Source organism: Ammodytes marinus (assembly GCF_949987685.1).
Source record: "Ammodytes marinus genome assembly, chromosome: 23".
NCBI classification, from domain to species: Eukaryota; Metazoa; Chordata; class Actinopteri; order Uranoscopiformes; family Ammodytidae; genus Ammodytes; species Ammodytes marinus.
In genome coordinates, this window is record NC_137227.1 from 9,924,664 (window position 1) to 9,941,425 (window position 16,762).

General features: G+C 39.6%; 1 protein-coding gene across 1 annotated transcript in view; it reads left to right on the forward strand.

The window, feature by feature from the left end:
- Positions 1-16,762, forward strand: part of adam19a (ADAM metallopeptidase domain 19a) — a 141,411-nt gene that overhangs the window by 41,150 nt on the left and 83,499 nt on the right. The window contains exon 3 of the mRNA XM_080052136.1: positions 14,325-14,401. Within this exon, the coding sequence (XP_079908262.1) occupies positions 14,325-14,401 (77 nt within the window). The remainder of the gene's footprint in view (positions 1-14,324; positions 14,402-16,762) is intronic.

The following is a 16,762-nucleotide window of genomic DNA, read 5'->3' on the forward strand; positions in this document are numbered from 1 at the left end:
TTGGAGAGGGAAAAGAAGAAGAGTGAAAGAAGAGGAGAAAAAGAGGGAAAAAGCCAACCACCACTGACCTAAATGTGGCTCTCATTAAGATGGCCTGCGCAAGAGGGGGAGGAGGAGTACAAGCCAAAAACTGTCCTCTTTCTCTCTCTCTCTTCTTCTGATACCTCCTTTACTTTTCACCCCTCATGTTGTACAGGTTTTACTGATCCCACCCATTTTCCATCATATTTTCCTTCTTTGGCCTCACCCTTTTTTATTAATTTCTTTATGTATCTAATTTCACCGTCCCCCATCCCCCCATTTTTCTTCTCTTTCTATTTTCTTTCTATTTCTTGGCTGAAGAGGCCCAGTGTTTATGTATTAGAGCTACAGCAGGGGGTGGTTTGCAGCAGGGAAAACAAAAGTGTTATGACACAGGGAAAAAAAATAAAATAAAATAAATATATATATATATATATATATATATATATATATATATATATATATATATATATATGCAGGATGCAATTTACTATTAACACAAATTATCAACATTAAAGCTGCCTGACCTACTTATTTTTCAGCCTCCATAGCTAAAAAACCTACACAAAACAACAGTAAAATAATTGAAACAGTTACAATGCCTGACCCCGCCTCTAAGCTTGAAATATAATGTGACGAGCAGAAAGCAAGACAGAACAAAGGCATATAAAAAGGGGGCCATAAGTAAAAAGAAATTGGGTTCGACTTAAAGTCTTATGAGGTCCTGGAAGACAGAATACCCAAACAGGCTATTAACATTAGAGAATGGTGCCTGCAGTCTGCTGACAGAGCTGGTTGGGTGGAGAAGCAAAAAAAGCACAAAACCATGGTTTTCCTTTGTTTGCCTGCTGCTGAAAGTAATGGCGGATGGGCGTCACGTATAATGCAGTCTGATGTATGGATGTGTGCTAATCAAGAACAGACACGGGGCGGTGTCCGCAGCAAAATGTCTAATGTACCATATCTATTGCATCTGGAGATGGTATCCATAAGTTAGTGTTTATGCTGTCTGACAGCCTCTCTTTCTCTCTCTCTCTCTCTCTCTCTCTCTCTCTCTCTCGCTCTCTCGATCTCTCTAACTCTCTCGCTCTCTGTTCGTGTGTTTCTCTCACTGGAGATGAGGAAGTCTTTGTGCTCAGTCAGGTTCAGAGTGAGAGGCAGTAAAGAGCTCAACATCCAGGAGTAATGAACATTTTTAATGAGACTACATCCACACCAAGGCTGCAACAAAAGATTATCATATATTTTGTGTCAAGAAACTCTTTTTCAAGTGTCTTGATTCATTTAACCAACAGACCAAAAGCTGGATATATAGAAAGAAGACAGCAAACACCAGCAAATATTTTAGCTTTGTTTTTACATTTGTTTGTAGATTTATCCTACTTTAGAGTGGTTTTAGAGCTCACTGTTTATAATTCACTAACTGCTTTAAAGGATAGACAAAAGTTTGTCCGTCAACACAGCTCAGATGCTAATTATTAGAAATCGGAGTCAAGCAAGCACACATTTGACCAGATCTGCTGCCCTCTTTTTCACTGAAAGACAAATTTTTTGAGCAGATCACAGATCGCGCTCCACATCTACCAGGTGTTCCAAAAACCTCATGGCAAACTGTGTAACAGTGTTATTGAAGAAAAACCGGGGAGGTGTGATTTGTTTCTACAAAAATGGACATTGGTGAGCAGATATCACAATATTAGGTGAAAAATTAACTTCTCCCTTACAGACCAATTTCATCGACTGTACATTGTTCTTGGGGCCTCTCAGAGTAAAAACAATCAAATTACAGACTGGACATTAAGTTTCCCACAAGAGTTAAAGCTCTCTTAGCGACAAAAGAACAGGAAGAGACGACATGTCATTTCATCCTCCTATCTGAAAACATGCGCTGACCAGCTGGTCCCTCATCTCAACACAGATCTTCAACAGATCAATGGAACTGTGTGAAGTCCCCTAACTGTGTATTACAAGATTCAACCCACAGATGTATTGCATTGTCTGGCACACTGTTCAGAGCCCAGAGGATATTAAAAACATTACTACTTTAAGCCAAAGTCTTTCTTTTAACACTATAAATTCAAATACTTGCACACTGTAAATACATGTGTTTATGTCTATATTTTAGGGCTGCAACAACGAATCGATAAAATCAATAAAAATCGATTACTAAAAGCATTGGCAACGAATTTGGTCATCGATTCGTTGAGTCGTGCGATTAATACGTCACTCGTAGGTGCGGCACTGTTTACAGTCAGCCGCCGACAGGTTTTTTCATGCACGCCCACAGCGAGCTTTTCTCGCGTGAACAATAATCAAAATTTAAGGTAGAATCTTTGATTGATTGGGGAATTATGATTCTTATACTGTTTACCCAATATTAATGTTAAATTATCCTAAATCTGAAAGTCATCAACATTTTTTTAATCTTTTTCACTGGCTTAACACTGGAAAATTATGCCTTTGGTATTAAAACATGACAAACAGAATTTTAACTCAAATCTTGCTTTGGGATATGAATTTGTGTTTAGATTTTCCCAAAAATTGAGAGGATTTGCAGAGCTCCTTCTAATGCCTATTTCCCACCAAGTAGAGCGGGTCAGGACGGGGCGGCTCAGAGTGGGACAGGTCGCTTATGCTAAATCTGGCTGGCGTTTCCACCTCCGACCTTTCCCTTTTATGGTAGGGCGGGGTTTAGGCTGGATGGCGACAGCCATCGCCAGAATATGGGTCAAGTTTTCCACTGGCCATGGAACAACTGCTTTCAAGCCAGCAATCTCGTTTTTTCTTGGTCAAACCAACCTCCTATATTTATTCCCCCCGTGTTGTGAGCGTATTACGCCGGTAAATGCACAGATACACACAGCTGTTTAACGCAGAAATTATGTAGCTCCACCTTTTCGGCACCCTTTCAGACGGCTGGTACCCCAACGGAAGAGTACCGAAAATGGGAGCGGCTCAGAGCGGTTTAGCTCGCTTATTTTGGGAGCCTACCCAACTTTTGGCAATAGAAACGCCAAAATAAGCGGACCGGACCGCCCCGACCCAACACGACCCGCTCTGCTCGCTGGAAACGAGGCATTAGCCTTACTTAAGGTTCTCTGGAGTAATGCAGACATTACTGAAAAGTATAGTATACCGCTTCATTGTGGTGTAAGTACAAGAGAGCAAGTTTACAGAAACTTCGAGTGGCCTATAACGATGCCATGAGGATCCTGTTGAAAAAGCCCAGATCTACTAGTGCCAGTCAATTGTTCTGCAGTATTAATGTGTACACCTTTGAAGCTCTCTTGAGACACATAAGGTACAGATTTATTCTCCGCCTAAATGATTGCAAGAACAGTCTTGTGCGGATGCTGGTGAATCCTGCATGTAGTTGTGTGCGATACCAGTCTTCCTTATGGAAGCTCTGGTACAAATCTCTGTTGTGATGTCCCTTTTTTTAATATATTCTTGTGTTATGTCTATATTTATTATGTGTGTTGTATATGGACCATGAGTCTGCCAATAAAGTACTACTACTACTATCTCTAGTCCAGATAAAATGGGTCTGAGGAAGCTTTAGAACATAGTGTTTTCATCTGTGAAAGTGTGTGATTTTGTTTCAGGTCTAAATTGTAACAGAAAATACGTTTTCATCATTTGTCTTCAAACTGTCGACCACCTGTGTTTTGGGATTGTATAGTATGTGTGTTTTTGATTCTAGTAGGATAGGTTATAATTGCTGGCCAGGGTGTGTAAGAATCCGTGGTACCATTGGTGAGCTTGGAGGTCACATAAATTTGGACATGGGTATAAAGTGACTGGGATAGAGATGGACCTTTGTGCGGCCCCAAAAGCAATCTGCGAGCCGGGCTCCTCACCTCAACATGCTACAATGTGAGCACCTGGGAATTGAGCCTGCCACTCGCCGATAAGGGCTCAGCTGACTCTTTAACCAAGCCAGTGCTCATTTACTCATGCTTTTTTTCCAATCCCCAGGGGGCTTCAGCTCCCCTCTGAATCTCTCTTTACAGCCCTCCGGTGACTCATTTAGAAATTAAAGTGGAAAGGATCACCTGTGAACTGAAGTTGAGGGTACAGGAAGTGGAAGGAAAATATGGATAACTGTATCTCTTCTAGTCACTCAGCCCCTCATTTTTAACAATTTGTATTCATTTTCTCACAGCATCCTCTCATCTTTTTTTTATTAATTCATCACCTTAATCTTTTCTGTTGGTATATTTGGCGCCAGTGGAGAGCACTTCAGAAAGTTAAAAAATTTAATTTAACAACTTAAGCCTTGAAACCTTGACCATGAAGGGAAGGAGCTTTAAAGGAATCTCCGCCTCCAAAAAGATAAATTGAACAATACATTTCTGGCTTATCAAGGAAGATATCAGGCCCAGTGTAGATGTCAAGGAAAGGGTTTATTCCCTCGATTAGTTATTCCTCGATTTATTTTTTAGCACAGGTTACTTTTGGTTTGCCTCTTACAAGATATATATATAACACTAGAGGTATTCTCTAGTGTGTTCTCCTGGTTTCTAATAACCAAAGTCAACCCAAGTACGGAAGTCCAGTTACGTCCATGTTTATTAGTACGTGGTCACGGTAGTTTCTTGCAATGGATCTTTGATATGGATATTTGTATAAATATGTGTAATACCCAATCGGATCCATGCAGACAGTTTCAGCTCGTTAATTGATTTATTATGATGCTGCCAGTGTTGGCGATATTTCTGTTTGGATTCAGCCACGTTTTGGTTTTGGCACCCTTCCAAATATATTTGGAAAGTTGAACTGCGCACATCAAGTTAAGTTTGTGTCTACACAGCTCTTAATAAGATCAACACCTATAGACCCACATAATTACCATCAACTCTGCAGCTCTTTGAAGCTTTACGGCCTCTCTTCGTGCATTGTTTTGGTTTCACAGCTCTCAAATGTACGGTTTGGGTGAATGAATATTGGAGTTAAGTGGACACTAAGACGGCTTCAAATTAATTAATGTTGCTCTGTGCTGCATGTGTAAATATGCAGTTGGTGCTTATTACCACGATTACAGTAATGTTTTAAATTCAATTTACATTTACGATGAAATTCTTCGAAGAATTATAACATAGGTCTTCAATGTCGAAGAAAAGGAAAAAAACTGAGTGATTGAATTAATGAAAGTAAACTTTTATTGGTCTGTTTTACAATACCAGTTATTTTTTCTATATTACTAAGGCTCAGAATGTCCTATAAACAAGGTTCTTATATTGCTGAAACACTAACATTCTTTGATTCATACATATCCAGACAGTTGTGATGTTGAAAACCTTGCCAATTGACAACATGTGCTACTTTCATGTCAGCAAGCAACAGCCAAGATTTCAAAGTGCTGTTTAATAAATGGAAAAACATGTCTGTCTTTAAGGGTTTTGATAGCAGCTGGTATTGCAGTCCACTGTACGGAGGCGTTATTATTGATCTGTATATTTGTTCAAGGCACAAGTTGTAAGGTGTGTTAGGATAGAGTAAACAAGCAAAAGGACAGCTCAGGCTTTTTCATATTAGTCTGAATAAAGACTGTTTTGTCTATTGCTCAAACTTAGTTTTCCTAACAGGCTCTTTATTTTTAGATGGCTTTGGAGTTGAGCTGTTTATGGTGCCCAGTGCCAGAAGAATATTGAATCGGAAAACACAGGAGTTTTGAGTGAAGATAAATTACCTCCCTTGCAAACGAGAGCCCTCTATTTCTCAGAACAGCATTCATCCAGCTACCAATGTCCATTCAGAACAAAATACTCAACAATTAATCTGTTATCATGTATTTGATAATAAAGTACAAATCCTAAAATTACTGCAGGTTTCTGTATAGTTCTTGATTATCTTGACTTCTTTCTTTATTTAAAAAAATGTAGGATCAGGAACAAAATCAGATACTGAGGCAGCTGCTTTCTGATCTGGTTCGTAGAGGCACAGCCATGATAAATACGATTAAAACATTTGAAAATCTTACTACATAAAACTACAAGTACTGCAGCCTTGCAGGGACCTTTTTTAGTACCTTCTAGATACCTTGGGGAAATTTCGAGGGCCTTAATTGGGCTCAGTATATTATCCCTTTAAAGGGTGTGCCCTGCCTCTTGCCCAATACGAGCAGTGATTAGCTCCAAATCTGTGTTACCCCACTAATGAATAGAGGGTATAATGAATGGATGAAATTTTAGCATAAAATAAATTTGTGAATAAAATTCAAGCTACACTGCACAACTTGTTGGCTCATGGAAATGATACGATTTTTTTCCAAGTAGCCTGAAATGTGTTAATCTTGGTTGTGACATGTCCATCTAGTGAATGGAGTTACATTGCTAACCCTTAATGTGAACATTTTGAACGTTTCTTCTGGATGCTTGTGCACCCTGCAGCAATTGCAATCCAGCGATTTTAACTGTGCTAACTTGTCATTTTGGACATCTGTAATATTCTATTGGCCTTGCTGTGAAGTGAGTGTGTATTTATCTTCAGGAGTCTTGAATTGCTGCCCAGCAGGTAAGCAGCATCACAAAAGCGCTTTCAAACCCAGGCCGTACCTTACCTTACTTCTGATTATTTTTTATTGTACTGCCCAAGGTACTGAGGATTAGTCAGTCTCCCAAACAATACAACAGATGCAATCTCACTGCCAGCTATGTCCTGCTACATTTCTGATATGTGGACTGGACTGCGTTTATGGTCACAGTCAGAGCGGAGGCAACAAATAGAATGATCAAAAGCAGAAAAACTTTGTATGAACTTTCTCTTCTTGGAATGTATTATAATCACCATTCCATCGTAGCTTTGTGAGGATTTAATCAGTGATAAATTCTCTTTCCGAGCAGTTTGCAAGGATGTGTCCCTGAACTCTCCTTACTGCAGTCACTGATAATGGTTTCTCTTCTTCTTTTCTATCCCCTGCCTCAATGTCATCAGTATGACAGAAAGTGGAACAGGATAGAAAAGCCAGGGCTGCCAATACTTGTTATAGCACAAGCCAGATTAATGTTCTTTACACATGTTGATGACGTTTTCATTGGGAATAATTGCAAATGAAAAAGCAGAGTGCCAGAATCCAATACAAAACATTCCAAAGATACAGTCTTGCCCATGGTTTAATAAGAAAACTCTGCTGTGTGGCCCTTTTAGTTTGACACAAATATCCAGCTGTGCAATCAAAATAACTGAATGTATTTCAGAATTTCTACATAGATGGATTAGTTAGCGATTAAGCAGGCTGTTAATTTTGTTGTTGTTTGTTGTGTGAGAAATACATGAATTCATAGAGTTCATCTGGATACTGTGAGGTATGTGATGAGAGCCTTGATACCCAGTCTGTCACAGCGTGAGGTGGCATCAGAGCCAGGAGATCCTGACAAACTTCTGAAGGCTAAAATTAGAGCAACCATAGCTGTTGACTTGTAATTGTGAAATATTTTTGTCATGTTATCTCCAGAAAAAGTTCCACTGCTCTCGTCAACACAATTAATTCAGTTGTCAACCCTGCGTGTGCTTTCTGTCCTGAGCTGACTTTTTAAACTTTTGCGCTTACGGAAATTGACTATATATATGATCTAGTATTTCACCGCCAAGGCACAGGATCAAGGCTGCGTTTTCCACAGCCGTATTTACAATTAATTTTGCACTGAATTTGGTTGGAATCTGTGTATACGTGTCAATGTAGGTGATTGTCCTGTATTAGTTTCAGACAGATATACAGTACATACAGTACTTTATTATTTCCTAAATGTTAATTCCAGATTAGTTAGTTACATATATAATTTTTAAATCTAGGTATTTTTCGCCAAATTAGTTCAGAATTAGCAGGGCCTACTATGAACTTTTTTCTGTATTCAAGAATCCAAAATGGAAAAAAGGGGTATTTTGATGAAATACTGAATGATACCCTGCTAGCTTTTTCGTGCCAAAGATCATTGGAAGCTGTCATCCCACTTTGGCTCAGTGGGAGATTGAAGAGGACAGTAATATGCCTTGCTGCATGTGGCCGTCTCCATGCTCCTCTCCTCTGCCTCTCAGAAAAAAAGTCTTGCTTAATTTAAGCAGCTTTGACATACATTTGATATATATTAATCATGTCATTTGGTGAGTCACATTGGACCTCGCTCACTCACACAGTGCCACAGGAAAATGGTTAGTCGGGTGAACCTTTTCCCCTGCAACAAATCGCCTTCAACGTCAACAACTTGCAGCAGCGATCCACTGCCTCAACCCTCCCACCTCTTCCATTGTCCCCAGCATTACTCGTCCTCCTCTACCCTCCCTCTCTCCAAGCCCTCTCGGGGTTTCAGATTGTGATTGCCTCCTCCTCTAAAGCTCCACTCACACCTCACCTGGCCCCTTCTCCACGCTGCTTGACTGATCGGGAGAAATTGCACCAGAGACGACAGTAGCCTCTTCGACAATTGTATGGCCTAGTTTTAACCGAGATAGGTGAAATATTAAAAAAGGAAGGACGAATTGGATGGTTCAGTCAGTCAGTCGGCACTGTAACTGCAAAGCTCCATCCTAGTCCATCTCAGAACCTTTTTGTCTTTTATTTACTTTCAGATATATGTTCTTTAGGGTTATGTGATTGAACATATGCTTTCCCAGTAGACATGCAGATGACAAATCTTTTTTCATTCAGTGTTTAATACAATTTATCTTACCTTACTGTGTTAGGTTGAAAGAGTGGTTGGAACTACAGTATACCAAGGGTGCACAGGTTGAAACCTAGTAATATTAAGCAGCTTAGGATAAGGGTTACAGCTAAATAGGACCATCCTAAGGGCCTGTGACTGACAGGTGCCCTATATAAGTAGGTACCGGACTAAACAGGAGTTGAAGGGCTGCAAAGGTAGAGTTATATAAAGCTTTGAATGGGTCGATTGGGTTCTTGAGGTGTGGTTACACGTTGGTGGGATTGCAGGGCCTGATATGATTTTTTTTGTGACTTTAAATCCCCGCTGGTGTCCCTGACCACACCCTTTTTTAACAGCTTAAATAACTGTAGTAAATGGACAGCAATGCTAATGAGGGATTTCTTGAATAATAAGACTCAGAATTTGGAGATTTGTGAGTCTGCCATAAAAAAATGTATTTACTACCCTAACTTTCCTATTTAAAATGTCATCGCAGTGTACTTCAAACTCCTTGCTCAGTTTTCCTCTGTACTGAGAGAGAATTTGACATTTCAGGTTCTCACTATCAGTTTTACCTTTCAAATGAAGCGGTTTAGATAATATGGATTTAAACTGATGGCCCGTCTCTAACTGGCCTGCCAATCTGACTTCCTCCCATCTGACTTTACTGACTTCAATGCCGCTACGTTCTCAAGTCTATGTATTATTTTGGTCTCTCACTACAATCGTAAAGTTGATGCCGTCACCTTGGAAAAATATACCCCGTTTGTAAAAAAAACAAAAACACAATTAACTGTTGTCTTTTGATGCCATTTTGGAGAAGCTATTATGCAAAAATTGCAGCTTTAAGTACCCTTTTGTGTCATTAAATGAATACACATTAACTGCCACAAAGTGAATGTCGCCTGGCCTCTTGTAATGCACAAGATTAGCCTTAATAGAGTGTACTCATTGTCACTGTGGCAAACCAAAGTCACATCAAACCAAAGTCACGTCAAAGATCAAAAGAGCGCTTACATCACATCATTGTATGTTTACTCTTCCTAACTCTGCATGATAATCAGTGCCTCTCAGGAGGAGGGCGACGATTCATCATATTCTTAGCATGTAGATTAGACAAGCTTTGATCCATCTAATATATCCTCCTCTGGCACAGCGTGTGTTTGCTCTGCTTCACTGGAGCACAGCGATGGCCCAGGCTTGGAGCCCCATCTGATGCATGGAAGCTTCTGTCCTCATCCCTCTCCGTGTCTAGCTACAGCCACAAGCAGATAAGCACCAGTGGCACGACCACATTCAACAACTGTCCACTTCCTTTCTTGTGATGCTGTGTCCTTGGCTTCCTCTTTTCTCTCTTCCTTTCAGTTTCTCACCATCAATTTGCCATTTCCTGTTTCTTTGTTGCCTCGCCCTCTGTTTTTCTGCCTGCTCTCTTTTCATCAAGTGAACCTCTTCAACAGGACTTTTCTAACTTCTTAACCTGTGAATTCTCAAACTCTCCATCCCCCCATCCCATTTCTCAACGTATATCTCTTCCCTGAGGATGTAACAAATTCCCAAAAGAATTGAATTGGCATTTAAACATGATCAAACATATCACTACAAACTGTTTAAATCAGCCCATACTTGATACAGCTTTACGTTGTACATTTATTTGCTCTTTAAGCCAGAGGGGGGTTCAGCAGGGAGATTACAGCTATATAACCATAACCTTCAGAAATGAGGAGTAGCAGCCTTAATCACTCAGAGCACAAACACGCCATCGCCTACCAAGAAGGATCTACGAATGTGGCTGAAGGAAAGCGAAGATTGGAAAGCCGTTTGATCAGAAAATGTGCAGATACGTCATAACAATCTGAGTTAGCTGAGCCTGCTGAATCAATGATTCTGAAGAATTGACCCTGAGATGTTCGCCAGAAGATATGAAGATGAGGCACTGAAGCGGAAAAAGGAACTGGATATGCTTTTGCACAAGGCTGAACAGCCTCTCATTTGATAGTTTGAGTGAGAAGGAAACAATTCAAATGGTGAAATGTGATGAAGAGCTATGTTCCATCATCACCCCTTCTTTTATGCATATGATCCTCCCACAACAAGGTCCCATAGCAGGAACCTCTGCCTCAAGGCCTTGGTATGCTTCAAACCAAATATGTTGTACGACAGCTGTCAGACCACATCTGAAAATGTATATGTTTTCCTAATGGCCAACCTTGAAGGCGGGGCAAAAAGCCTGCCTTCATGCTGGAGGACCTGGAATTTTTATTGAGATTGGGCAGTCCCCAAACCCAGAATTAACCAACCAGGGTTTATAAATGACATCCACAATTTGTCATCCCTAACGTAGAAATCTAAGAAGTGGAGAGCAAGAAAATATGAGAGATTCTTTCCAACATATATACATCTGACAAGACAGCAGCTATATTTACTGACAGAAAACACTCAGCATGGGAGGTACAGTTCTGGCAGTTCACTGACGGCCACATGCCCGTAGTGGCATCAAACGCACCTCCAAAACTCTGAGCGCCTAGCTTGTTGAAACACAATATGGTTTAGGAAACAGTCTCTTTGATACTGTTGTAGGACTAGCAGGCATGCAGTGTCGCTTCAGATTATTTCTGACACCGTTGCATTCTTTCTCTCTTCTTTCTTTTTTGTTTGCCAAAGGTTTTTCTAAGTGTTATGATTTCACAGCGCTTGTAAATAGTTTATGCTGTTTCAGACCTGTCAGCTGAGGTGCAGCAGTCTACCTTAAAACAATGCAGAATGCAGCACCAGTTATTTTGATCAAATACTTTACTGCATTTGCATTGGATTGGTATTATCTGGGACTAACAATTTGTTTGATAACTTAATTTTTTCAAAATGTGACTTGCCAAAATGTTCTATTGTCTACCAGTCTTTAGCCTCTTAAACCAGTTTTCTACAACACTCTTACCAGACACATTAATACATGTCATTTTACATGACATGTATTACTGTGTCTGGTAAGAGTGTTGTAGATCTTATTTGCTACCGCGCAGTGTATCAAAAGATGATGTGTTAATTTTCAATTAATCGTTCAATCATATGGTGCACAACATGTCAGATAATTGTGAAAAATGTATTGCATGATTGTACAGCAGAATGTGAGTTTTGCAGTCTAATACCTCTGTAACTCATGCCGGTAAAGACAGAAGTTTAATTTCAAGTCCAAATATCTTAGAAACCCAGCAACATACAAAATACTTTGTGTTGTGCTTAAAGCAATGTCCTGTCCTTATCCCTCTTCTCTGAGTTACCAATTTATTATTAATGTAACCCCTGAAGCCTTCTTGGTTGTTTTGGGGCAGGGGAAATTAATATTGAGCCAGTGTCTAAGCTCGTAGCGAGTGGGTTGAGGATGGATGAGGGGACAAAAACCATTGGCCAGAGCCAGAGTATAGGATTAAAATGGTAAACAGTTAAGTTTCTTTGTATTTTTGTATTGTGTTTTATGTTTTGTATTTATATATTAAGAAAACATACTACAACTTGATAAATGAAAGAATACCGTATTAAGCACACTCAATAAGTTTCACATGAGGCTTTACCTTTTACCATATTCAATGACAATATTTCACTAGTCCATAAGAAAAATGGAAAACAAGTTTTCTTTATTTTCTATTTCCTCTTACAGGAAGTGTGATTTAAGCGTGACAAAGTTCAGTTCCTGCGTTGCTACGTTCAAGTGTCCTTATTTGCAGTTTCAGATCCTTTTGTTTTAGCTCTGAGATCAGTGAGTGCTGGGTCAATTCTAGTTCAAGTTGCACCCGATGATCTTAACAGCAAATGGCATGATGCTCGAAGAAGGATGGTACCAGAGGGGGTGAAGACAGAGATATTCCCCTATCTTCTGAGGGGCACTTTACACGGTGAAAACGTGACAGTTTTCCCGTTTTTGGTTTTAAAAAAAAAAAACCCCGTTCAGACACAATTTATCTGACATCTTCACTCGTACACATGTTTTCAGAGGAAACGGGACGAAATCGCTGTAGTACGCATGCCAAGCCAATAGTCAGCGGTGACACAGCCTAGTAGATAGCTCTTCCGGTACAATTTGATGCATAAAACCTTACTGTAACCGAAAATTAATGCCACTAACGTTCATAAAGCGGTTGGTGTAAGCTTGGGGTTACAAGTATTGCAAATGACAAGCTTTCTGTCCTCTTATTTCACCGCATTGAACTCGTGAAAACAGAAGACATGCTGATAGTGAAGGGGCTTTGTGAGCGGCTACTTTCCTGTTAGGCGTACTTCAAAATAAAAGTCGACTCACGTTTGTCCAGTGAAATGCTATTAATGTTTAGCCAGTGAAACGCTTTTACTGTGAAGCCGTAGCCTTAATGCTCCTTTTGTTGAACAGTAACTTAACTGCTGCGCGCTGAACTATGGATAGTGTTTTTTTAATGTAGGGGGTACCCGTGTCCCTGGCATATAGAAGCTACACACGTTTATTTGGCTAGAAAAACCGGCAGAGCACAAATCTTTCCCCAGACAAAGTGGCCGGTGGTCTCAATAACTTACTAATCACTTAGACTAAATTGGCGAGTGTTATATTTGAGCCCTGCACGACACTCTCCGCTGATCACAGTGATGGTGCCGCGGAGACACCGTGCATGTTATGTTGTCTTCTAACTTTATAACTCGCGTGTGGGTATTTTGACAGCAAATGTTATAGACTACGCATACGTGAAGTGGAGCCGTGACGTCAGCGTTACCAGGGGAAATGGTTTCGGTGTTTACAAGAAACCAAAACCGTTGTGTTTTCCAAAAAAAAAAAAATCTCAAAAAACCTGCGGTTTCATGCCTGCGTTTGCTGTTTTCATGTAAATGATATAGTGCAACCGCGAGAATATTTCCGCGTTTGCACCGTTTCGTGTTGTCGTGTAAAGTGCCCCTGAATGAGGGATAATGATGACTTCAGAGGATCTCAAATACCTGTATGACAACAGGGCCATTACTTTCAGTCCCAAAGTTACAACTATCTACAGCCATAAAGATGATAACAATGCCATCGAAAATATCTATATGCTACGTTAACATGATAGCAATTATATGAATTAAATAGTTTTTAAACTATTCAGCAGTATTTCCTCTCTGCACAACCTCATTAGCACATGCAAACTAAATTAGATGCTCTAGCTTAGCTAAACATTAAGATGATAGAGTTGAAATTATTGTTTGATTTTCCAGTAGACGGAGGACAGAAAATGAATTGGTAATTATTTTAATAATTTTTAAACTTAAGTACCAGATTCTAACATGTAAGGATTTGTTTTTCTGTTTAAACAATTATTGATCCAATTGAATAACTTTTAGTTTGGGGACTGGATAAGCCATTAGAGAAATACAATCACAGTCTGAACATCTATTCCCATGTCTGTGAACTATGTACCTGCAAAGAATTTGTTCTGAAATAGGTTTTCAGCAAACAGAAATGTCAAATGTAGCTATTTATTTTTCCACTGGGGCTCTTTGTCCAGTCAGCTTGAAATAGCTGCCTTCAGGCACGTTGTTGACTTTGTTACCTGCAGGCTGAGCGCTCAATGAAAACATTGCTGTGTATGCACTTTAAGCAAAGTGTTCCTGTTGAGTTGAGTTCTGTGGCTGCGACCTGATCTTATCTCTCTTATGCCTTGACAGGAGGCATACCCGGACAGAGGGGAAATAGGGCTTTCCTCCAATGACCTCCAACTGGTGCTACAAGTGGAACGGAATCAGTAAGTAGTCTTTCTCTTATACCATCGTACTTCCACAACACTGTAAAGTGATGTAGATGGAGATATCAAAAGTCCACCCACTATCTCAACTCTCTCTTGACTTTTTAGTTAGTCTGTGCTTTACCATAGAAGCTTACGATTACTCAAAAGTTTTCGATTCATCTTCGAATCCCTACAAAAGATTAAATGGAATGGCCTTCGAATATGAAGGTGCTAGATCTAACAGTTGCTAACTTAATAGGCCATTATATTTATTATAATGGCCTATATAAGGCCATTATATATTCTTATATTGTAAAGAATATGTTGAGAATGCTTAGAATGTTGTGAGGTATTTTCTGTATCAAAACACAGAAAGCTCTTCGAATCCCTGATGCTGAAACCTTCGGCTAATGTTCAAATAGACATATTATTTGACAGTCTTGAACAGTTTGCTAGTCCTTGAACGTGAAAGTGCAGTCGTGGTTTCGACCAATGGCATTTGGACCTTCTAATTTTTTTTACCACAGGAGAGATGAATTTGACATGCCCTTGAGTGATAGCTTCAGCTTCTGATTTGCTTCTTTGTAATGGGAGCGTGGGGAATGTGTAAGTGAACCCCCCTCTGGCTACAGCAAGAAGCATGGCTAATCAAAAGGAGTTGAGAGTTATATGGAGGGCATTATGAACAGGGTTCAAGGCCAGCAGAGGTTATCATGTTACTGTGATAACATTAATAGGTGCCAGGTCCAGTGTGTGCACATTAGCCAGAAACGTGCAGAGATTCCCAAGATGGACCACAACATGCTCATAAAAGCCTGGCAGTGGAGGGGATATGTTTTATCACCTCCATTCTTACTCTTTATAATCCATGTACTTTATCAGAACATATCAGGTTTAGTTAATTTAATACTCATTTCAAACTAATTGCTGACTGAAATGTTCCTCATCCTCGATTGGTTGGATAATTAACCACGCCTTTTGTAACAGTTGGTAACCATTTTCAATTATGAACCGGATTAAGATCCAATCAGTGGTAATATTGTCTTCTTGAATATTTTTGTGGTTTCAAATCCGTGTCAAGGCTATCGGTGTATGAATGTGTGTGTGAATGGTAACGTGGGAAAGGAAAACAGGTCTCCCTTGCAAAAGAGTCTTCGGTCTCAATGGGATATACCTGTATAAATAAAGGTTAAAAAATTAAATAAAAATGGGAATAATCTTAAAAAGAAGGCAAGAAAGTAGAACTAAATTTGAAAGTTTAATTGCATTGTCAAGTTGACAAATAGGCCTACATAACTTACTGTAGCCTTGGCAGCTGGTCTAGTTTGGGATGCACTGGGTTGTTTTGATTTTGTTGCCCTTTTTTCTTTTGCATGCTAGCTGCCTATTATTTCCTTCTCTGGGGTGTCAGTGAGGATACAGCTTCACAATTTATTTCGTTATTGGGTTCCTTTTCTGGCTGCAGCCTTGAGATAACATGTGACAATCAACCCCCCAAAAAATGTGACGACCAACCCCAACTTGAATTTCTTGCTAGCATCAAGGCCAACAACCATCTGACAACTAATCAGCATGCTAACCACAATCTAAACTATAGTTTACCCTTCACACTTTGTATGGGTAACAAGTGTTTTGTTATAAAGCCATTGTGTAAAAGCCTAGAAGAAAAATACTGAGGAGCTAAATATTTTCAATTTGACATGAAAAACACAAACAGTCGTCTCACCTCAAATTCAGCAGTCTAACTCCAAGGAAGACTATGTAGGTGACCTCTGATCCCAATTCTGGATATTTACATACCAAAATTTCTCAGACAGCGCCTTCTGGTTCCAAGATATAACGATTGTGACAACCAACCCGTGTGACAAATTACCCCGTTTTCCCCTACTACTGTGTTATAATAAAGACAAATACCAATTCATAAATACTGGGAATACAAATGATCTCACAAAAGTGTTTCTTTTCCAGCACTCAATAATAAACAAAAAACTGTTAAAAGAATTTGGCAATTTTCTAAATATAAACTGTAAAACAAAACAAAAAAAACCTACGGATTTGCTATTTGAAGAACCGGGAACCCATTTTATTGATGAGTGATTTTATTTTAGATTTATGATACATTTCTAACAAGTTATCTTCCCATCACAGCTGTTTGTTGGTGTGTTATTTTAGAGCTGACACATGGCTGTTGTATTCTGTGCTTTTGTGACTGTTGTGATTGTTGGTTTGTTGTTGTGAAGTGTGTTGGAAGCATTTCAATGCAGATGTGTGACTTCAGAAGGGGCTGAGTCGCCTCAATGAGTGGCACATTGGAAGTTTTCATTGTTTTCAGTCAAAGGCAGCGTTCACATGCTGAATACACGGGTTCTAGTTTGCTTG